Source organism: Homalodisca vitripennis, chromosome X, assembly GCF_021130785.1.
Source record: "Homalodisca vitripennis isolate AUS2020 chromosome X, UT_GWSS_2.1, whole genome shotgun sequence".
NCBI classification, from domain to species: domain Eukaryota; kingdom Metazoa; phylum Arthropoda; class Insecta; order Hemiptera; family Cicadellidae; genus Homalodisca; species Homalodisca vitripennis.
The window spans coordinates 145662808-145683392 of record NC_060215.1 but is presented as its reverse complement, the minus strand read 5'-3'; the positions used below and the strand labels follow the sequence as shown (position 1 = coordinate 145683392).

The following is a 20585-nucleotide window of genomic DNA, read 5'->3' as shown; positions in this document are numbered from 1 at the left end:
AGTTCTCAGCAAGCTTAAGAACCTGGACACCTAACAAAGGGGAGCTGGAATTGACAATATACCGCCATCTATGCTTCATCACTGCCGATCTCTCTTAGCTGAACCCCTCACAGTGTTGTTCAATGAATCACTTAACAAAGGGAATCTTCCCTAGCTCTTTAAAGTTGGGCTTCATCATTCCTTTACATAAAGCAAAAGATCCCAGCGACATACGGAACTACCGTCCAAATCACTATTCTGCCGGCAAATTGGCAAAGTTTTTTGAAAGTATCGTGGTAGATAGACTGAATCCTTTTCTATCCAAAATAATCCATCCTTCCCAACATGGTTTTATGAAGGGCAAGTCTACTGTCTCCAACCTCCTGCTCTTTCAAGAATATGTTTTGTCTGCTTTTCGCAAGAACTACCAAGTTGATACAGCCTACATCGATATGGCAAAAGCCTTCGACAAGGTCGACCACACAATTCTTGTGTCTAAGTTGCTGGGTTACGGAGTGGCTGAACCTCTTTTGTCATGGATTTCTAGTTATCTTCAAAAACGTTCTCTGGTCGTGAGGATTGGTTCCGCCACTTCCACTCAGTTCTCACCTTCTTCAGGAGTTCCACAAGGTTCTTTGCTGGGACCTTTGCCTCTTCAATGTCTTTGTCAATGACCTACTAGACAAATTAACTGTAAAGGCCTTACAATTTGCTGACGACCTGAAGATTTTCATCGCTGTGTCTACACCAGAAGACTCTCAAGAAATTCAAAATAGCCTTTCCGGAATTGAGGATTGGTGTGTCAGGAATAACATGTCTGTAAATCCCAGTAAGTGCTCTTGTATAACTTATCACCGCATCAAATATCCAGTCATATACGTATACTCCATTTTTTGGTACATCCATTCCACGGTCCCAGTGTATAAAAGACCTAGGCGTTATATTTGCCAGCGACATGGGATTTTCTGGACATATAGACCACATCAGTAGCAAAGCAAACAAGATGCTTGGTTTCATAGCAAGATTCTCCAGAGGCATCGACAACCCTTCTGCTCTTCGCTCTCTGTATTGTTCCCTTGTGAGACAGCTTGTGGAATATGCAAGTCCCGTGTGGTCGCCTTACACTGTTGGCAATAGGACAAGACTGGAGGCTCTACAAAGGCGTTTTCTTCGCTTGATTGGTGTCCGGCTGGGCTTTGCCTATCTTGATGTGCCTGTGGAGGAACTGTCCGGCAATCTGAACTTGTCACCTCTTGCCCTGCGACGTGACGTGGCTGATGTTGTCCTTCTCTGGAAGATAGTAAATGGTCGCATGAACTCTCCAGATCTCCTAGCTGAAATCGACCTCAGAGTTCCGGCAAACACAAGATCTCGAGATCTGCTGGGTCGAAGATACCACTCAACTAACTTCGACTTCAACAGTCCTTTCGCAAGGTTTATTCGCCTGGGAAATCAGGTTTGCGTCTGGGTGTGACCTGTTCTTCGATGGACTTCACCAGGTTCGCCGGCAGGCCTTCTCTCTTCTTTCTGTGAGGGACTAGTGATTAAGACCTACAGTAGTTAGCTTTAAATCTGTGTTTAAGTGCATGTTCATTGTATTATTTATGTTGTATTTATTTAATTTCACTGTTATTTGTTAAATGTTATATATTATATTTTAATTTATTAGCACAATTTATCTATGTTCGCTCCATACTTGAATAATTATTGTTGTTTGTTAATCTATTTTTATTTTTGTTATGTTTTGGATATTTATAACTGTTACATCTTTGAATACTAATTATTTATTATCAAATTTTGTATGATACCTATTTTATTACTTTTATGTAGATTTTTCATCTGTTCGTATTAATTTTTATTTCCGCTGTATCTACTATCTATGTTTGTATTTGTAAATTGGCTGCTGCCGTTGGAAATAAATAAAAAAAAAAATTAAAACTAGATACTACTATTTCACCTAGGCCTAACCTCAAACATCCCTCTAAGCCACTAGTGTAATGCTATTTTGAAGAATACTGTAGGCTATAGATTGATGATTATAGCTATATTATATGAAGGTTTGAATAGATATTTATCATGTAAATCTTGTAATGGAAATTTTTTGGCTGAGACAAACGTCAAAGGTATGGGTTCTAAAATGTTGATACTGTGTGAATCCTGTGAACCAAGAACTGTATGCTACTTTACTACCAATAAAATGTTTGATTATAGATAAATAGATATCTTTATTGATCTTTAAACATTTACATGCAATGGATCTTGTCACAAAAGGATGCAATTACAATTTGAAAGTTAAAACAGATCATGAATTACATTCAAATATATACATTATATATAAACAATGATCAATCGATCATGCAGTAAGTGCATGGTTAAACCACGGGCATAATGCAGTTGAATCAAAGTATAGGTAAAAGCAATAGTTAATAAGTTAAAACTGGGTTTTAAAAAGCATGTTAAAATATAAGTAAAGTTTAAGTAGGCTAGTAAAAATGTAAAAAAAAAATCTGCCACCTAGTGCAAGGCATTCTTTTTAAACTAAAATGCGAACGTAACATTGAAATGTAATACTTTTAAAATGGTAACATATGAAAAATATGGTAAAAAGTAAGCTATAGTATAGGTAAAAATTAAAATACACATGCAACTTATAACTCCTCAAACTTTAACATGCTAGTGTCAGAACTGCAAAATTCATCGAGTTTGTGAAAGGGTCTTTCAATAAGCCAGTCATGCATGACTTTCTTAAATTGCTTTACAATGACATTCTGAGCATTTAAATGTAGTTTTTTTTTAAATTGGAGGATATACCTTACTTGAATACTGCATCTTTGTCCGGACTAGCTGGATAGATTGCATCATAGTACTTAAAATTAATAAATACTATATAAAATAAAACTCTAGGCAAGATGGCGGTACTACACGAGATTGGAGTCCATTCCTCCACCTAAATAGCAAAAAAAACCATCAAGAGAGTAAAATGATTTGGAGAGTAACCATAATTGTATCATTTTTCTCCAAACATTGAACAGCCTCAGGGAGTTTATTAAACATGCTGAGTGGCAGCACTGGGAAACAGTCCCTTGTCTTACTTAGCCGGCAGTAGGGTAAGTCCCTATTGTTTAAACCACAGAGATTGTAAGAGTGTGTGTCCGCTCTAGATTGGAAAGAGTCCCTCCAGTTTCCTTGGAAGTTGCAAGTACTTTAGAGTAAGTTTGCTTTTCAACAACAGGGTTTGGTTTAAGTACATTTATCACATTAGCTTTGGTAGGTCTGTTGTTCATTGAGGTTTGGATTTGGTTGGTATGCTACATTGGTTTCAATTTGGTCACTATCAATAAGTAACGATGCATGTACACGCCTAATATAATCAGAATGAGAGTTTAATACTGTTCTTACCTCAATTTGCTCGTCTCGCATTGTGATCATATTACAGGACATTTCCTTGTCATTTTTTGATAACACTGAGATTTGATCTGTTAAGATCTGTAATCAAAACATTAACAAAAAACCAATTTATCCGCATTGTTAGGTTTTTATCATCTTTGCGGTACACAGCTTTCATAGAGGTTAACCAGTACTGGCATGATGCACATAACTACAAACTCAAATTATTGTAATCCATGTCAGATATTTTTACACAAGACGTGTGATACATGTTTCCACACTCTCCAGAACAAGTAACTGCTTTACTTAGCATGGTTACTTTTCTTTTATAGCAACACAACTGTTCGCCTAATGTACCATATTATGAAGTTAACAGGAGATCTATTTATGCAATGAGATCAATAGGTCAAGGCTTTACTGGACTGAAAAAATTCTGTGGGATTGTGAATATGCCACCACCAGTTGCTGAGAGTACTTATAACATGGTAGTTGGTCAGTTACTCGAGGCAACTAAGGAGGTAGCTTGTGAAGTTATGAAACTAGCTGTTTTATATGAGATAAATGAAACAGAAGAAACTGAAACTCAAGAAAAAACTGACATAACAGTATCTGGAGATGGCATCTGGATTAGGAGAGGTCATTATAATAGAGGAGAAGTTTATAATAAATGGCTTGAAAAGCATAAAGAAATCTGTACCAGAAACCACTTTGAATCAGCTTGAAACATGGAAGTTGAAGGGATTTCAAAAATATTTAATTGCTCCGAGCAAAAAAAGTGTGTAAGGTATTGTAGCTATATATAGGAGCTATGTATTGTTTTTTTTTTTTTTTTTTTTTTTTTTATAGGAGATGGTGATACAGCAACCCATTCAGTTGTATGTGACACCTGATATGAACATTGTAAAAGAAGAACGTGTCTGACACGTTCAAAAGAGAATGTACAGTTGATTAAAACAATTGAAAGAAAAAATAAATCAACAGTTCTAAGTAATGAAAAATAATTGGAGTAAAAATTACTTCCAGATTAGTTTATCAAAAAAATTAAGAAAATAGTTCATATTGTACTATGAATAGCCAGGAACAAGAATATATACAGATCTATCACGTAGTACAAGGGTTTATAAAATTATCTAGAAAACCAGAACTATTTTACTAAATTAAAAACTTGTTTTAAATTTTTTTAAATAAAGTATTATTTTGATTTCTTCCAAACTATTTTTTAAAATAACTAGGACCTATATTGAGCATAACTTCAAAGTTTCATTGAATTTGGTTTTTATTTGAGGTCACAGTAAAATATTTTATCATGCCTTGCAAAATGATTGCGACTAACTGTATATATATATATATATATCGTATGGGGGACAAAGGCAGCTATCCATAAATAAATAAATTAAAAATTACAATTATTAAAAAGTACAATTATTAACAAAGTTCTTGAGTCATAAATTAAAAATAATATTAAAATCTCCCATCACAAAGCTAAATCCAAATTACTGAGCCAGTTTAGAGACCCATCCTCTAAACCACTCAGACCAGCCAGACCACCAGAAAACAATCGCAAAGGGCAGTCGTTTACAATGTGCTCAATTGTCTGAGAGTTTGCGCCACAATCACACGTCTGGTCGTCAGTAATACCCCACTTGAATTTCCAGTGATTGCTTCTCCCAACCCCAGTTCGAAAACGATTCAATAAAACCCATTCCTTTCGAGGAATTTCCAAGCCACCCGCTGCTTTCGTAGGATCGGATATCAAGAACTTGTTCCGTCCATCGAATGATTCCCAGGATGACGCCCAGTTAGCATTAGGCGTAAAGTTCTCCTCTATCAACTGGGATGCTGTTCGTAGTGATGGCTTGCGTGATTTGAGCCGGCTATCTTGCTGAGGAAGGTCGCGCGTAACGGCAACTTAACAGGCAACTTAAAAACGGCCTTCCACAGGGCTCAGTACTTGCTCCTTTGTTGTTCAACGTGTACTCTGCCGACATCCCAACAACGTTATCCAGAAAGTTTATTTATGCGGATGATATTGCCTTAGCCTACCAACATAATGACATAAAGAAAACAGAACAGGCACTCACTGATGATCTTTCAGTCCTCGCAGATTATTTTAGAGCCTGGAAGCTAAATCCAAATCCTAATAAAACTGAAGTATCATGTTTCCACCTAAATAACAGACTGGCGAACTACAAGTTAAATATAACTCTTGATGGTGTCAAATTGAAACATAATGAACATCGGCGACTAACTGTATACACCCCCTTAACATGAATAAATCTTGGTACAAAAACGAGACAAAATATTGAGTTACAATGAATTCAACACTCATAATATTGAAGGTGCTGGGTAATTTTTGTAATTATAAGTGTAAAATTCTAAACACTTATAAATCCTTTTAAAGATCCACGAGACAAAATATTGAAGAAAATTTAATAAACACACATTGTTTACTTAAATAGCTAGTGAAATATTTTATTATATTGTATATACATCAATAGTTACAAAAGGTACAAATCTCTGTAAAATCTACGAAACATTATATTGACACACGCATTTGTTCAGTTATGTCTTAAATCAGAAATAATCTGTAATATGACCTATTTTATGATAGTCTTAGACAGGTATAAATCTCTTTACATATCTACAGGACAAAACTTTAAGGAACTTGAAATCTACACTCATAGTGTACATTCAGCAGGGCTTAGTCAAATATTCAGTTATTTGTACACTGATAGTCTTAAATAAGTATAAATATCTAAAATCTATTACACAAAATATTGAGGGAAGTTGAATCCTTCTGTAATAGTGTACCTACTCAATGTGCTAGAACAATGTTCAGTCATAAATGTGTCAATAGTCTGAAACAGTTATAAATCTATAAAATCTATGAGATAGTATTGATGAATTCAAAACTTGTATTGTAAGCTTACTCATTTTGTAGACAATCATTCACTTACATTTATAAATCTAAAAAAACTATAGTAGATGGTGCGTAATGAAGCTATTGCCCTTTTTGAGTACATCGATTGGGAGAGGGTCATGTGACTAAAAGTTCACTCATCTCCCTTTTATTAGCAGTTACTGCGACTTTGACGTCTCCACCGGTGAACAACGTGAGGGCTCGTTCCTTGACCAAGCAAATTTAGTGTTGAGACAAAGTTGTCAACTTTCGAATGATTATAGTATATAATCCATCCCGATCGTTTATGTGGACAGTCACAGATTAGAAAATGTTAACTCAGATCTTGACTTTTATCACTCTTTGAAAATCTTTTGGTCTCAAACTTAAGAGGAAAAATCTGAGATAATGGACTAAATTTACGATTTCTTAGAAATATTAGTTTTCACTGAACAATTCTTTGCTTCAGCAACTGTTTTACTGTATTGCTTCAGTACAAGCCATTGTTACTAGGGTGTAGTAAATAGATGTAAACCATTTGAATACATTTAAAAGTACATGATTGAAAACGTTATCTTACTTTACAATTTTTATTATTTACTACTGTATTTTAATAATCTTTAACACATTATAAAAATTACAAGTGCATATTTCCAACATTATGGCATGTCAGGCACCATGGTTAGCGTGTATTGTACTGAACATAAATTTCAAGTGCTCTTCATAAAAAATGTTTGTACCTAGAACATGTACTTGCCTTTAGATTGTGACTTTTTATTATCAGTTCATATGAACTGTAATACTAACACTGACAAAAACTCAAATAAATATAAGATTATAATTTTTGTTTTAAAACCACTTATCGAATAAGATTTTAGATCACAACATATCATTTCTAGGATTGTTACTAAACGTTTAAATTATAAAACGAAAAGAAACATTGTTTATTTCTGTTATGATTTTTTTAAATATACATTTTAAGTTGGTTTGATTTTGTACGATATGTACAGACGTACGCATACGTTAATAGTGAATCATTTAAAACATGTAAACATGTGATTCGGTAATCTATTTGTAAATCATATTGTTTATTTTTAATTTTTAACTTAAGACTTAGAATTTCAATTAAAATCTAAATTATGGTAAACAAGAAAGCAGCTGAGAAAATAAACTGAATGCAGGGCATAACACAGCAAAGACAACACGTGTCGTACTTGTCCCACCATTGCTTGTTTGTAGTAAAACTGTACAGACACTCTAAAGAAAAAGTTCAAAATATAACATTTCCGCTGACAAAAGTTGACTTACCAAAAATAGAATACCTCCTCGTCAAGTAACATTTTAATACCATCTATACAATTATCTAGTATGTATTATTGTATAACAATAATTTCTTTTATAGTTCCGATTTAACTTCACTGTAATCACATACACTTCTTATTCAGTTTTTTGGAAAGTATCTAACTTGTAACTCGACATTTACTGAAGTAAATAATACTGCAATATAATACTGAAGTACACATGGTCTATTAACGTTGTATTTTTAAGGTTGTCTTAAAAGTCAAGCGTAGTACAGTTTGTATTCATATGTCAGGTGCATCCATTTACACTGTCTACTGTCCATACAAATGACTGAAAGATACTGAATATTTGAACATCAGTGTATAATAATAGTCTTAAACTGTCCTAAATATCTTTAAAAACTGATATGTGCATTTTTAACAAAACAGAATTCAATTTTCATATTGTACTTGTATTGTATTGTACACTGTATTGTATTGCTACTTCCTTATTTAACTACACATAAGTCTCTTACTTGCTCAATATCTCATACACAACAGTTTATATTTGTGAAGCAGGCCACAATATAATGTATGCTGACGACACAGTACTCACTCTCGCCGACAGAACAACAGAAAGGCTAGAACTAACAACCAGCATGCACTTCCACAGAACAAAACTCTACTGCTCCTCCAATGATCTGGTCCTAAATGAGAACAAAACCGTACAAATGACATTCACCACTAAGCGCAACAACATAAATGTATCACTACCCGGACTACAGACACAAACCTCTACAAAATACCTAGGCATCATAATTGACTCCAAACTATCCTGGAAACTCCACGTCGATCAGCTTAACAAGAAATTATCCACTAGCCTGTACACCATAAGAAGAATTAAGCAAGTATGCAGTCCAGACGTGGCCAGAGTTGCTTACTATGCCCTTTTTTAATCTTACCTCAGATATGGTATTGCAGCATGGGGAGGGGCTTCAAAGGGCAATTTAGATAAATTACTTGTAAAGCAAAAAAGAGCAATTAGATGCCTAGCCAACTTAAACTACAGGGACAGCTGCAGGGAGTCATTTAAGGACCTAAAAATACTCACAATAGTATCACTTTATATAAGGGAAGTCATCATTCACACAATTACAACAACACAGCCACGACACCGAGACCTACATCAGCACAACACCAGACACGCAGCAAACTTCACCATTCCGACGCATCGCCTGAGCCTGTTCGAGCAAAAACCATCTTACGAAGGTGCCCTCTATTACAACAACCTTCCAGAGCACCTCAAGAGAGAACAGCCAAAAAACTTCAAGAGGCAACTCACAGCATGGCTTCTGGAACGGCCGTTCTACTCAGAGGATGAGTTTATGGACTTGATCCAGTGAATTGCTGAAATTTATTATAATTTTATTTATTGACCATTTGACATGTAACTGTTCTCAAAGAATATGTTAATAAAGAAATTGTCTAATTGTCTAATTTGTATACATTATTCCTGTTAGTTAACAGTTATGTTTTGTATGAAAACATGAAGTGGTTATTTATTATAATTCAATCAATTATTTTACAGCTGTGATGGTTCCAGTGACGTAATATCCTACATATCCACAGACATCGAGCGGGGAATCACTAGAGATGCGAGTAAGTGAAACGAAGATAACATCACTAAAAACTAAATATTAGTGTCTTTGTGCTGGTTTCCTTTATGTAACGTAGAAATGTTTCTAAGATATCCTTAAAAATTCACTGTCTCGAATCGATCGTCAACAATGTGATCTTGTAACCTACCTATCGACAAGTACCTCAAACACAAATCAGTAAAATAAAGTAGAAAGTTGCTGAATAAAAATCCTGTTCTAGTGCACATTCAACTTGTAAAAACAACGGAAGATTCTATTATTCTTTTAATAACTAGGATTAGACGCTTAAATGGTCAACAAGAAACCTAAAAATCATTTTGTGATATTATCGAGGTACCGGTATATATTAATCAAGTCAGTGTCATGTCCCATGAAAAGAGGGTCACATTCTTAGATTAAGCTAGGTAAAATGACACTAAAAGTTATTGGAGAGATTAAACAACAAAAGAAAATTTTTTTGATTGCAGGTCACACTACAGAATACCCCTCAACTGAGACACAGACCTTCTTGCCAAACCCAGCGTTTCAACATTTCAGACCAGTACCCAATATTTAAGTACACAATGCGACATTTATGGGCACATCGGTACAGCTAGATTTTTGCTTTCATCAAGTTCTTTGTAAGGCGATGCCCTGCGTTTCAATGCCTGAGACCAGTACCCAACTGGATATATGTTACCACATTTATGGCCTCACCGGTACGGTTCTTTTTTTGTCCTGAGGGAAAAGGACAGTTTGTCCCCGCGCTTAGTCCTAAAAGGACCTTTGCGCCTCCCTTACTTAAATTTGTGTCCTTAAAGTCCGAGGCTTTTGCAAAAGCCTATCAGATTTGAGGGCTCCTGTTCTCTGATATCCTTGGGGCTAAGGAGATATGGATATGCTCCCAGGAATATTTTCCAAATTTCTAAGATGGTAGGACAATCTAACCAAATATGCTCTGCTATTCCTCCTCTTCTCCACAGAGTCTACATTCGTCAGTCTGGCCAAGGCCCACCCTCATAAGATGTTTCCTTGGGGGACCATGTCCTGTCAACATCCCTAATATCAGTCTAATATCCTCCTTACTCTGATCTAAAAGAGCTGCGCACCCTTTAGCATAAGGAGAGATAAACATTTTGGATAGTGTTAATCCTGAGGCTCAACTCTAATTCATGTTTCTTATCCTCTTTACCCAATCTTTAACAAGAGCTTTGCTGTTGGAGAAAGCTATCCCGCAACCTGGCTCAGGCCCCTCCATTGTGGACTCTGCTCCCTTTTTGGCGAGGATGTCTGCTTTTTCATTTCCATGAATGACCTCTTGACCCGGCACCCAACCGAGTGTTACTCTGTTATTTGTTGCCAGCTCAGCTAGAACATTCTTACATTCCCACACCAGTAGGGTTAAATTTTCGGTTTTCAAAGGATTTCAGTCTGACAAAGGAAGACACCATAAAATGTTCATTAAGACATGCAGTAATGTTTTTACTTGATACGCCCATGTGATTCACCACGTAAATTTTGATCTGTCTGTTTCAATCACCCATTCTTCTTTCATTTTAACACTGGAAGATTGTGTCGTATCTATGGTAAGGGGAGAAGTAGTTCTAAATTAGAACTAAATTTAGATGGCAGCATTCCTGCAGAACGCGTCTTGCCATCAGATGTTTTACATGTCTTTGATGGTGTCCCACTTTGTAAGTTACGTGTGATGTTGAAATCCACAAAAGTCTCAGCTTCCTTTTAATTTTGAAGTGCGGTAAGGAATATTCAAGAATCACTAGATCATTGTTGTAGATTTTTTTGGCTTGGAACATGTGTAATGTTTGTTGTCTGAATCATCCACTGGTCACCTTCAACATATATGTAAAAGAGTGATTTTGGAAATACTTCTAATCTGAGTATCAGGTTGGTTTGAGAGGTGCTTGAAGAAGTTCAGGGGAAGAGACAACAGACTTTTAAATTAGCCTTATAACTATTTCCAGCATTTTTACTAAAATAATGGAGATACCATTCAACAAAACACAATTGAACATTCTTAGAAATACAGAATAAACTTGAGGTTTACTATAAAGTTCAATCCACATTTGAATCCATTGAACTGCTGACTACAAGGCATATCTATACAGTCAGACTAATTGATCCCCAACTTGGCAGATATTACCTAAGCATATGCTGTGTTTATATTTTTGCTACAGTCTAACTGGTAAGATATTTTTAGTTTTGTTGTTCACAAAGAGTATACTACAGTGTAAGGTATTGACCAGTGTGTATAAATTAAAATGTGTGTTTTGTTAGTGAATGAGAGTGGGCCAAGTTGAGTACCGATGTCACAAGTTTTACAAAATGGGATACTGAGGGGTCAATTATCAAGCCATGTATTCTTATGCCAATCATTACTTTTTACATTCAATGACTACATTATTTATTAGATTATTTTTGCAGCTGGTGAAGTCAGTTGTCTCAATTTTTAACATTTCCAATTGTGCTTCTAGAGAACAGATATGCACACTGTACACACAGTTATCGAGCTTAAGATTTATTTACTTGACTGTCTCAGTTTATCATTTAATCTACTTATATTATTTTTGAAAGCGTTATTTTCATTTTGAGATTCCTCAAGTTCACACAAGCTGTGTTCTTTTTCAGACAACAGTTTATATTTTAGAAGTGTAAGTTCGTTTTTTCTTTCCTGGAATGAGATGTACTCATCAACCAAAATATTATATGCTCTAATCAGAGCACCTAAAGTTGACAAAATTGTACAAACGCTAACATTTGAGTGGTTAGCTGTTATAACTTTTATTTCAGAAAATACGGATACAATTAATGCCATGGATCGAAGAGCTCGTTTCTGGAGCACCAGCACTCGTTTCAAGTTTTCTTGCTTTGCCCCACCCCAGAACATTATACCATATCTGAGGTGAGACTCGAAGAGGGCATGATAGCATGTTCTTGTTACTTCAGCCGTGCTGATGGCTCGAATACGCTTCAAGGCGAAAATTGAAGAGCTCAGCTTCATGCAAAGAGAGTCAACATGGTAGTTCCAAGACAGCTCATCATCAAGAACTATACCTAAGTGTTTTGTTGAAGTTAGGGTTTGAATGTTAGGAGGACCAGTGACCTTATTTTTGAGCTTTCCCATAATCAACTGTGTAGTTTTTTCTTCATTGAAGACCAGATCGTTGTTGATGCAGTAGTCTTGTGCTGAGCTCACAGCAATGAAGTTGTTCACTTCCAGTGCTTCTGCCGCCTTGTCGCTAGTCAGGAGCATGGTGTCATCGGCAAACATGATGGCCTTGCTATACCGGCTGACATGGTTTGGAAGATCGGCTGTGAACAAGGCAAATAGCACTGGACCCAAGACCGAGCCCTGGGGGACTCCTCTCTTAACATTCAGTGGCTTTGATCTGATCAAAGTTGTAATACCATTGGCGGTTCCTTTCAGCTCCACAAGCTGCATTCGACTGCTTAGGTAGCTTTTAAACCAAGAGTGTGCTATTCCGACAACTCCAAGATGTTCGAGTTTGCCTAGAGTCATCTTGTGGTCAAGGCAGTCGAATGCCTTGCTTAAGTCAAGTGATGTACTAATAATTGTTTTCCCAGCATCCAAATCGTTAATCATACATTCAATGATATCTCCAAGAGCTGTTGCTGTCGAGCGGCCCGGAACGAAGCCATGCTGTCCTTCAAGGTTCATGTTGTTCCGCTGAAGATGAGCTCTGAGTCTACTTAAGACAACTCTCTCCAGGACTTTTGAGAAGGTGGAAACCAACGAGATAGGTCTGTAATTCTTGATTTCATCTTTTCGCCCTTTTTTATGGAGGGGATATACTTTTGAGGTCTTCATTTTAGATGGAAACACACCTTGTGCCAGAGACTTATTTATTACGTCAGTCAAAGGAACCAGCAGTTCCTCCCCGCAAGATTTCATGAGCCTTGAAGACATATCATCCACACCAGCTGAAGAAGATGATTTAGTTGCTCTGATGATTGTCCGGATTTCGTTCATCGTAGTTGGAGCGAAGACCCTGAGATGATCGTCAACAGTAAAAGTATTATCAATAGGTGTATGCCTTTTTGGGGGATTATTTTTTATCAGGGTTTCTTCGGCGACATTGATGAAGTAGTTGTTTAAATGTTCAGAAATGGTGTGTAAATTGCAAGTAGTTCCATTGGCTATTTTTAGTGAAGATATTGAGTCAGTTAAGTTTTTTAATGTTTTTCTTTCAGCATCTATTATTGTCCAGATGGCTTTATTCTTGTTTGCAGATTCAGAGATGAATTTCTCGCTGGCTGACTGCCTCAATGATCTAAGCTTGAGGTCGTAAAGTTTTTTCTTATGAGCCGCATCTGCTTTGTCTTCCGGTCTTCCATTCAGAATAAATCTGTCACGTGCTACAATATAGGCGTTCTTCTTTTCGCTCACCTCTCTGTCATAGGCAATTATTTTATGTTTTACAGATTTATTGCGATATGTCTTGTATGGACAAGCAAAATCCAAATTGGAGACCATCAGAGTGATGAATTTGGAGTAAGCAATGTCTGCATTCTCCTCCGTAAGCACTCCATCCCAGGACTGATAAGTGATCGTCTCTTTAAAGGTGAACATTGTATTGCAGTTGAACTGGCGTCGAGTAGAGACAGTCGATGTACTTTTCAACGATGGTACATTTATAGTACATATTTGACCAGTATGGTCGGACAGGTGTTCATCAACTATATCCACTTTTACCAGATCTTGGTCGAGACTTGAGCACACTAGGTCGATGGAAGACTGTGACGTACTTGTTATTCTAGTGGCGGAGAGAGGTAACCTATGTATACCAAAGGAAGCTAAAAGCTCATTTAAGGATGATTTATCTCTTGAATCTTTCAGGTGATCAACATTTAAGTCTCCCACTATGCAGATCCCACTGTTGTTACAAGGTAGTGTCTCAAGCACATCCGACAGTAGCGCCAGTGCATCTTCGAGGGGGGCATCTGGTGGTCGATAGGCACCCAAAATGAGAAGATTTCCTCCATTAGTTAGGGAGATATTTATGCCTGACAACTCCAAAAGGAGTTCTCTGCTAGACTGTTCAATGTGTAGACTCTCCAGGGGGTTAACAATTGAGTCGTGGCTGTAAATGGCGACGCCGCCTTTTTTGTGATTGGTCCTGCTGAAAGCTACTATTAGCTTATAGCTTATAAGATGAACATTTGAGATGGAGTCGCAGTCTAGCCCATGTTCTGTGATAACGAGAATGTCAGGTTTATGACTATCAACCTGGCTTGAAGACAGTTCAAGCGTTCTATCTTGTTTCCAATGCGGTCTACATTCTGGTGAAGTATAGTTGTCTTTTCAGAGACAAGTTGATTATTATTCTTCCCTTTGTTTCTTGCTTCCACCTGTCTTTGTAAGGGGGGCCTAATGCTAAAAAACGTTTGTTGCCTTGCTTCCTCTGAGATGAGTATTCTGATGTAAAGAAACCTTGAAAAATGGCATTATCTGCATCAGTGGTTGAGTCTATGGATGGGTTGCTTTTGTTCTGAATGTCATTGTCCTGCTCTGTGGGGTTGTTTATGTATCTGGAGAGAAAATCTTCCATGCTCTCTCCTTGGTCCCGTATTACAGCAAGCATTGGAGGCCTTCTGCGCCGGACTGTAGGTCGAGGAATAGATAGACTCGTCTCTGTCTCAAGGGTAAAATTCTCTCGAGTTGTGTCCGTAGATGCAGGTGAAAGAGAATCTCCAAGTCTCAAATGGCGTGGGACAGTGTTCATGTTGCCAGCATTGTTGTCAACATCCGGTACATTGACAGTGGCTTCTTCTGTTCTGGGGTGGGGGCGGGTCAGATTTAATTTTATATTTTTAAGTTTTTCACCCAGGAGCTCTTTTTGCTTTGCTACCTGTAGTGATAAACTGAAAAAAGATTTCTGTTCTTTTTTCCTCTTTTCTTCGTAGATGGGGGGTGAGGTTTGGAGGATGGCAGTGGTATTCCGTTTGATGTCTCGATTAGAGGTCCAGTAGGTTCAGAGTTTCCTCGGTTGTATAGGCAGTCTTGGATTATCCTTAACTGCTGCTCTACGTGGTCTTGACGCTTGTTTAGATTATCCAGGTGTAGGGTGACAGATGTGCAATTTTGAACAGGTTCAGTTGTTTTTCTTTTCATCTCGTCCAGACGAACTCTCAATTCCACCAACTGAAGCAGAAGTGATCCCTGTGAAGGTAAGGAGTCTATGTTGGTTTGTGTTTCTGCATCATTTGTCGCACATTCCGCTGTTGAACTTGAGTTCCTATCACTTATTTTATTTTCATTTGGTGTTTTAATTTGTTTTATTACTTCTTTTAGTCTAGCAATTTCCATATTATTACTAGATATTATATGTTCTTTTTCTTTATCATGTTCTTCGAATATACATTCAAGTTTTGAACGGAGCTCCTTTTCCTTGGCAAGTTGGGCTTCAATTTGATTTATTGTATCCACTAGTACAGAATTTCTATTTAGTAGGACTTCTTTTTCCTCTTTAAGTTTTTCAATTTCTGCTTGGTGTATATTTAAGCCAGAAATACCAGAGTCCGAAATTCTTCTTGCCAGTTGGGAGTTTTTAATTGTCATTATGTAGAGGTCTTCCTTTAACTTACTATTTTCTGAAAGGAGAGCGTTTCCAACTTCTGCCGCAAGACTAAGCGAAGTCTCTAAGTCATGATCATTCAGCATTTCATGTTCCTGTATTTTAGACTCTGCCACTTCTAGGGCCGACAGCTGTCTTTTTTGGTATGCGGTATCGCTTTCAGCTGATTTATGTTTGGGGCAGTTGTTTGATTTGTCATTGTAGGCTAATTCAGCCTCTTTCAAGGCGGCGTTAAATTTTTTATTTTTATGATTATCTGCCTTAAACTTACCGTAGGCTTCTAGATTTTCCCAGTATGGGTAAATGTCATTTTCCTTTACATTGGCAGTTTTTTTATCGCCAAAAAATATAACATTATAATATACTGATTTTTGGGGATCCTTGATTAAGATTTTCTCAATCACTGCTGGCCAATGGCAGCTATCTTGTAAAAGTGAACCTTTAAAAGAAGTACAAGTACTGTCAAGAAAAGATATAGAAAATACAAACTAAATAATTCCTGCAAATCTGGCATTTTTATAATTACCAATTAATTACTTGAACCTTATCAAAAAGCAGTACATTAATGACATTTTGGCCTCTACATGGTCTAATTTTTATTTTATTAATGACTATTACAAACACAAAGCTCCTTATAAGAAAGGAAACATACACTTAATTTAGTATAGTTCTTTTAAAATTGTCTCTTTCAAAATTAAAATAGATCACTTAAACCCGTATTAGGTTTCTAGATACTGTTACAAATTAATACTATATTGCAGGTAAAAAATTAAAATGGTTCAAGAGAGACTAGTATTCTTTGGTTTAAAATTAAATGTAGTAGAATGAAAAGATTTATTTTAATAAACAGGTAATTACATTTTTGCTATGTAACTTAATAATAATAATAGTTCCTGAAAAAATCTTTATTTAGTGTTAGAACGTGCTATATAAACATCTCATTCCAGGGAAACTGTTTATTATATATGAATGATGATGTTTTCAGATCCATACGTGACACTTACCAACGTAATTTTTGGATACGCCGGCTGTGATACATATCTGGTCATGAAGTACGATAACTTTGGAGGTAAGTAATATGGTAGATCTCAATAATTTTTTATTTATTCATACTATTGTTTATTTGTTTAATACATTTTGAATGTTTTATCGAGTGCTTGAAGAATTATAGTTTGATAAATTAATTAATTTTTTATGTGACCGTTTCCGTAAGGGATTTTATGATGCCTAAACCTGAGAGTGATTTTACATTTTTATACAGTTTATTCCTTATTTATACTTTTTAATTGTATTATATTCTGTCATTTCCACACAACGAATGATTTCTGGAAAAGTCTATATAAAGTGTGGGTGTTATCCAATCCCTATGGTTTCATTAGTTTTTTGTGAAATCATAGTTTTGCTCAAGAAATTGTATAAAGCTGATGTTTATGACATTTCTTGAACTGTCTAATAGCCTAGCAGATATTGAATTTTAATAAGAACTTTACAACTTTAACACTTGATTTGTCTACAATCGTTAGATAAAAATAATTTAAAATAAAATATTTCAAAAACATCAATGTGTCCAGAAGCATTAGTAAACTACAAAGAACATTTCTAAAAGCAAATGAGATCAGTAACAAACCTTGTACGTCCTTTTACATGAGTACTACAAAACAATACACATGCTTATGCACACCCAAGATTTCTTATGAAAAGTACGTACATTTTGGTACTATTTAGGAAAGAAACGTATATTTAAAATAACTTCTATTTTTCTTATACTCTTTTATTTTAGAGTTGTATAAAAATAACTATATTGTTCCTTTTGGAATTCTGTCATCTTCAGTAACAATAACCATTCGTTATCTGTTATGATGTTGATTTAAGGGGAGTCGGATAATCTTTTCTCAATGCTAAATTGACCAACTTAAGGAACATTTTTTTCATGAACTATATGAAATGTAACTTTTTTCTAAATTTGTGTTTCTTATTTAAGTGACAACAAAATAAATTGAAGATTTTCCAATATACCAAAACACCCAAATTTGTAACAACTTTCTAAAATATACATAAAATATCCAAAAAATTTATATGTTTAAGCTCTGTGTAATTTTTTATACAAAATACATTTTACCTCAGTTCATTTTAAAGAGCTGTTAGTAAGAAATGAAACCTGCGGATATTTTTGGTGATTAATGAGAAAAATGTTTTTAAGGTTAATAAACACTATTTTTCAGGAAAACGCATTAAAGATAAAATGCAGATATTGTTCATACTGAACTTACCTTTTAAAATATTCTATGCAGTGCTTTGCTTATAAAATAAAACCTAATCAGAATTTAATAATATTTGTCTTGTTAAAGATGCATGGAACAAAAAAATTACAAAAACCAAAAATTGAATTTTTGACCCAAACAACAAACCGGCTCCCTTTAAGAAGGATGTAGTATAAGGATACTTCAGCAGATTCTTCAGAAATGTATTTTTTCGTGTTCTAGATAGTGGTGATCCAAGCCCATACGTCTACGGGTTGTCGCCGAACTGCCACCCCCTCGGTCTGTCCTGTCTCCGCAAGGTAGAGGAGATCGTGGGGTCCAGTTCTCTGCCAGATATAGATTACTACGTGCTACCGCAGAAGCTACAGAACCGCTGTGTCACACAACAGCTCTGCATCAACCCCACAACCAACAATCAGTTCTACAAGATTCTTGGCTTAGCCAAGCCGCTGTACTACTAACAGAACCACTGTGTCACACAACAGCTCTGCGTCAACCCCACAACCAACAATCAGTTCTACAAGATTCTTGGCTTAGCCAAGCCGCTGTACTACTAACAGAACCACTGTGTCACACAACAGCTCTGCGTCAACCCCACAACCAACAATCAGTTCTACAAGACTCTTGGCTTAGCCAAGCCGCTGTACTACTAACAGAACCGCTGTGTCACACAACAGCTCTGTGTCAACCCCACAACCAACAATCAGTTCTACAAGACTCTTGGCTTAGCCAAGCCGCTGTACTACTAACAGAACCACTGCTGTGTCACACAACAGCTCTGTGTCAACCTCACAACCAACAATCAGTTCTACAAGACTTGGCTTAGCCAAGCCGCTGTACTACTAACAGAACCGCTGTGTCACACAACAGCTCTGCGTCAACCCCACAACCAACAATCAGTTGTACAAGACTCTTGGCTTAGCCAAGCCGCTGTACTACTAACAGAACCGCTGTGTCACACATCAGCTCTGCATCAACCCCACAACCAACAATCAGTTCTACAAGACTCTTGGCTTAGCCAAGCCGCTGTACTACTAACAGAACCGCTGTGTCACACAACAGCTCTGCGTCAACCCCACAACCAACAATCAGTTCTACAAGACTCTTGGCTTAGCCAAGCCGCTGTACTACTAACAGAACCGCTGTGTCACACAACAGCTCTGTGTCAACCCCACAACCAACAATCAGTTCTACAAGACTCTTGGCTTAGCCAAGCCGCTGTACTACTAACAGAACCGCTGTGTCACACAGCAGCTCTGCATCAACCCCACAACCAACAATCAGTTCTACAAGACTCTTGGCTTAGCCAAGCCGCTGTACTACTAACAGAACCGCTGTGTCACACAACAGCTCTGTGTCAACCCCACAACCAACAATCAGTAGTACAAGACTCTTGGCTTAGCCAAGCCGCTGTACTACTAACAACAGAAACGTTGGTTCCACATCAGCTCTGCGTCAACCCCACAACCAACAATCAGTTCTACAAGACTCTTGGCTTAGCCAAGCCGCTGTACTACTAACAGAACCGCTGTGTCACACAGCAGCTCTGCATCAACCCCACAACCAACAATCAGTTCTACAAGACTCTTGGCTTAGCCAAGCCGCTGTACTACTAACAGAACCGCTGTGTCACACAACAGCTCTGCGTCAACCCCACAACCAACAATCAGTTCTACAAGACTCTTGGCTTAGCCAAGCCGCTGTACTACTAACAACAGAAACGCTGGTTCACACATCAGCTCTGCGTCAACCCCACAACCAACAATCAGTTCTACAAGACTCTTGGCTTAGCCAAGCCGCTGTACTACTAACAGAACCGCTGTGTCACACAACAGCTCTGCGTCAACCCCACAACCAACAATCAGTTCTACAAGACTCTTAGCTTAGCCAAGCCGCTGTACTACTAACAGAACCGCTGTGTCACACAACAGCTCTGTGTCAACCCCACAACCAACAATCAGTAGTACAAGACTCTTGGCTTAGCCAAGCCGCTGTACTACTAACAAAATGTTGGTTCCACATCAGAACATCCTGTTTGTGGGACTTTTCCTAAAACCCCCAGTATTTGAAGACAACTGAAACCGACACAAAATTACAGGCCTACTTCATCTACTTAGTTATAGAAGCACATTCAGTCCTTAAATCAAGTTGTGTAAACAGAGATGCTCTGTACCTTGCATCATGATGGTCGTATCTGTATTTATTTTTCTCAAATGTTAACTGTTCCAACCCCCAATTACACAAAAAGCTGGTGTGAAATATTTTATAATGAATATTTTATTTTATTTTATTAAAATATTTTATAAAGTTTATATGAATTCCCAATAGAACTATGGAATACATTGGTATTGGTAAATTGAGTGGCCCATGTTTTATAATTTTGAACAAAACGTGCATTCAATTCTACTTTGGCAGTCCTAAGAATGTAACAGTATATATATTGTAGAAGAATATAGTTATAAATGTTCCCGCTGATGAGTATAATTGTAAGTGTATTGTGTGTGAATGAATTGAATTTATTCAAGAAA

The 20585-nt window shown here is 36.8% G+C and overlaps 1 protein-coding gene across 1 annotated transcript in view; it reads left to right on the top strand.

Annotated features, from left to right (window-relative positions):
• Positions 1 to 20369, top strand: part of LOC124369976 — a 43436-nt gene extending 23067 nt beyond the window's left edge. Inside the window, exons 4-6 of the mRNA XM_046828213.1 lie at positions 9134 to 9204; positions 16782 to 16865; positions 18280 to 20369. Of these exons, the coding sequence (XP_046684169.1) occupies positions 9134 to 9204; positions 16782 to 16865; positions 18280 to 18518 (394 nt within the window). The 3' untranslated portion in view covers positions 18519 to 20369. The remainder of the gene's footprint in view (positions 1 to 9133; positions 9205 to 16781; positions 16866 to 18279) is intronic.
• The last annotated feature ends 216 nt before the right edge of the window (positions 20370 to 20585 follow it).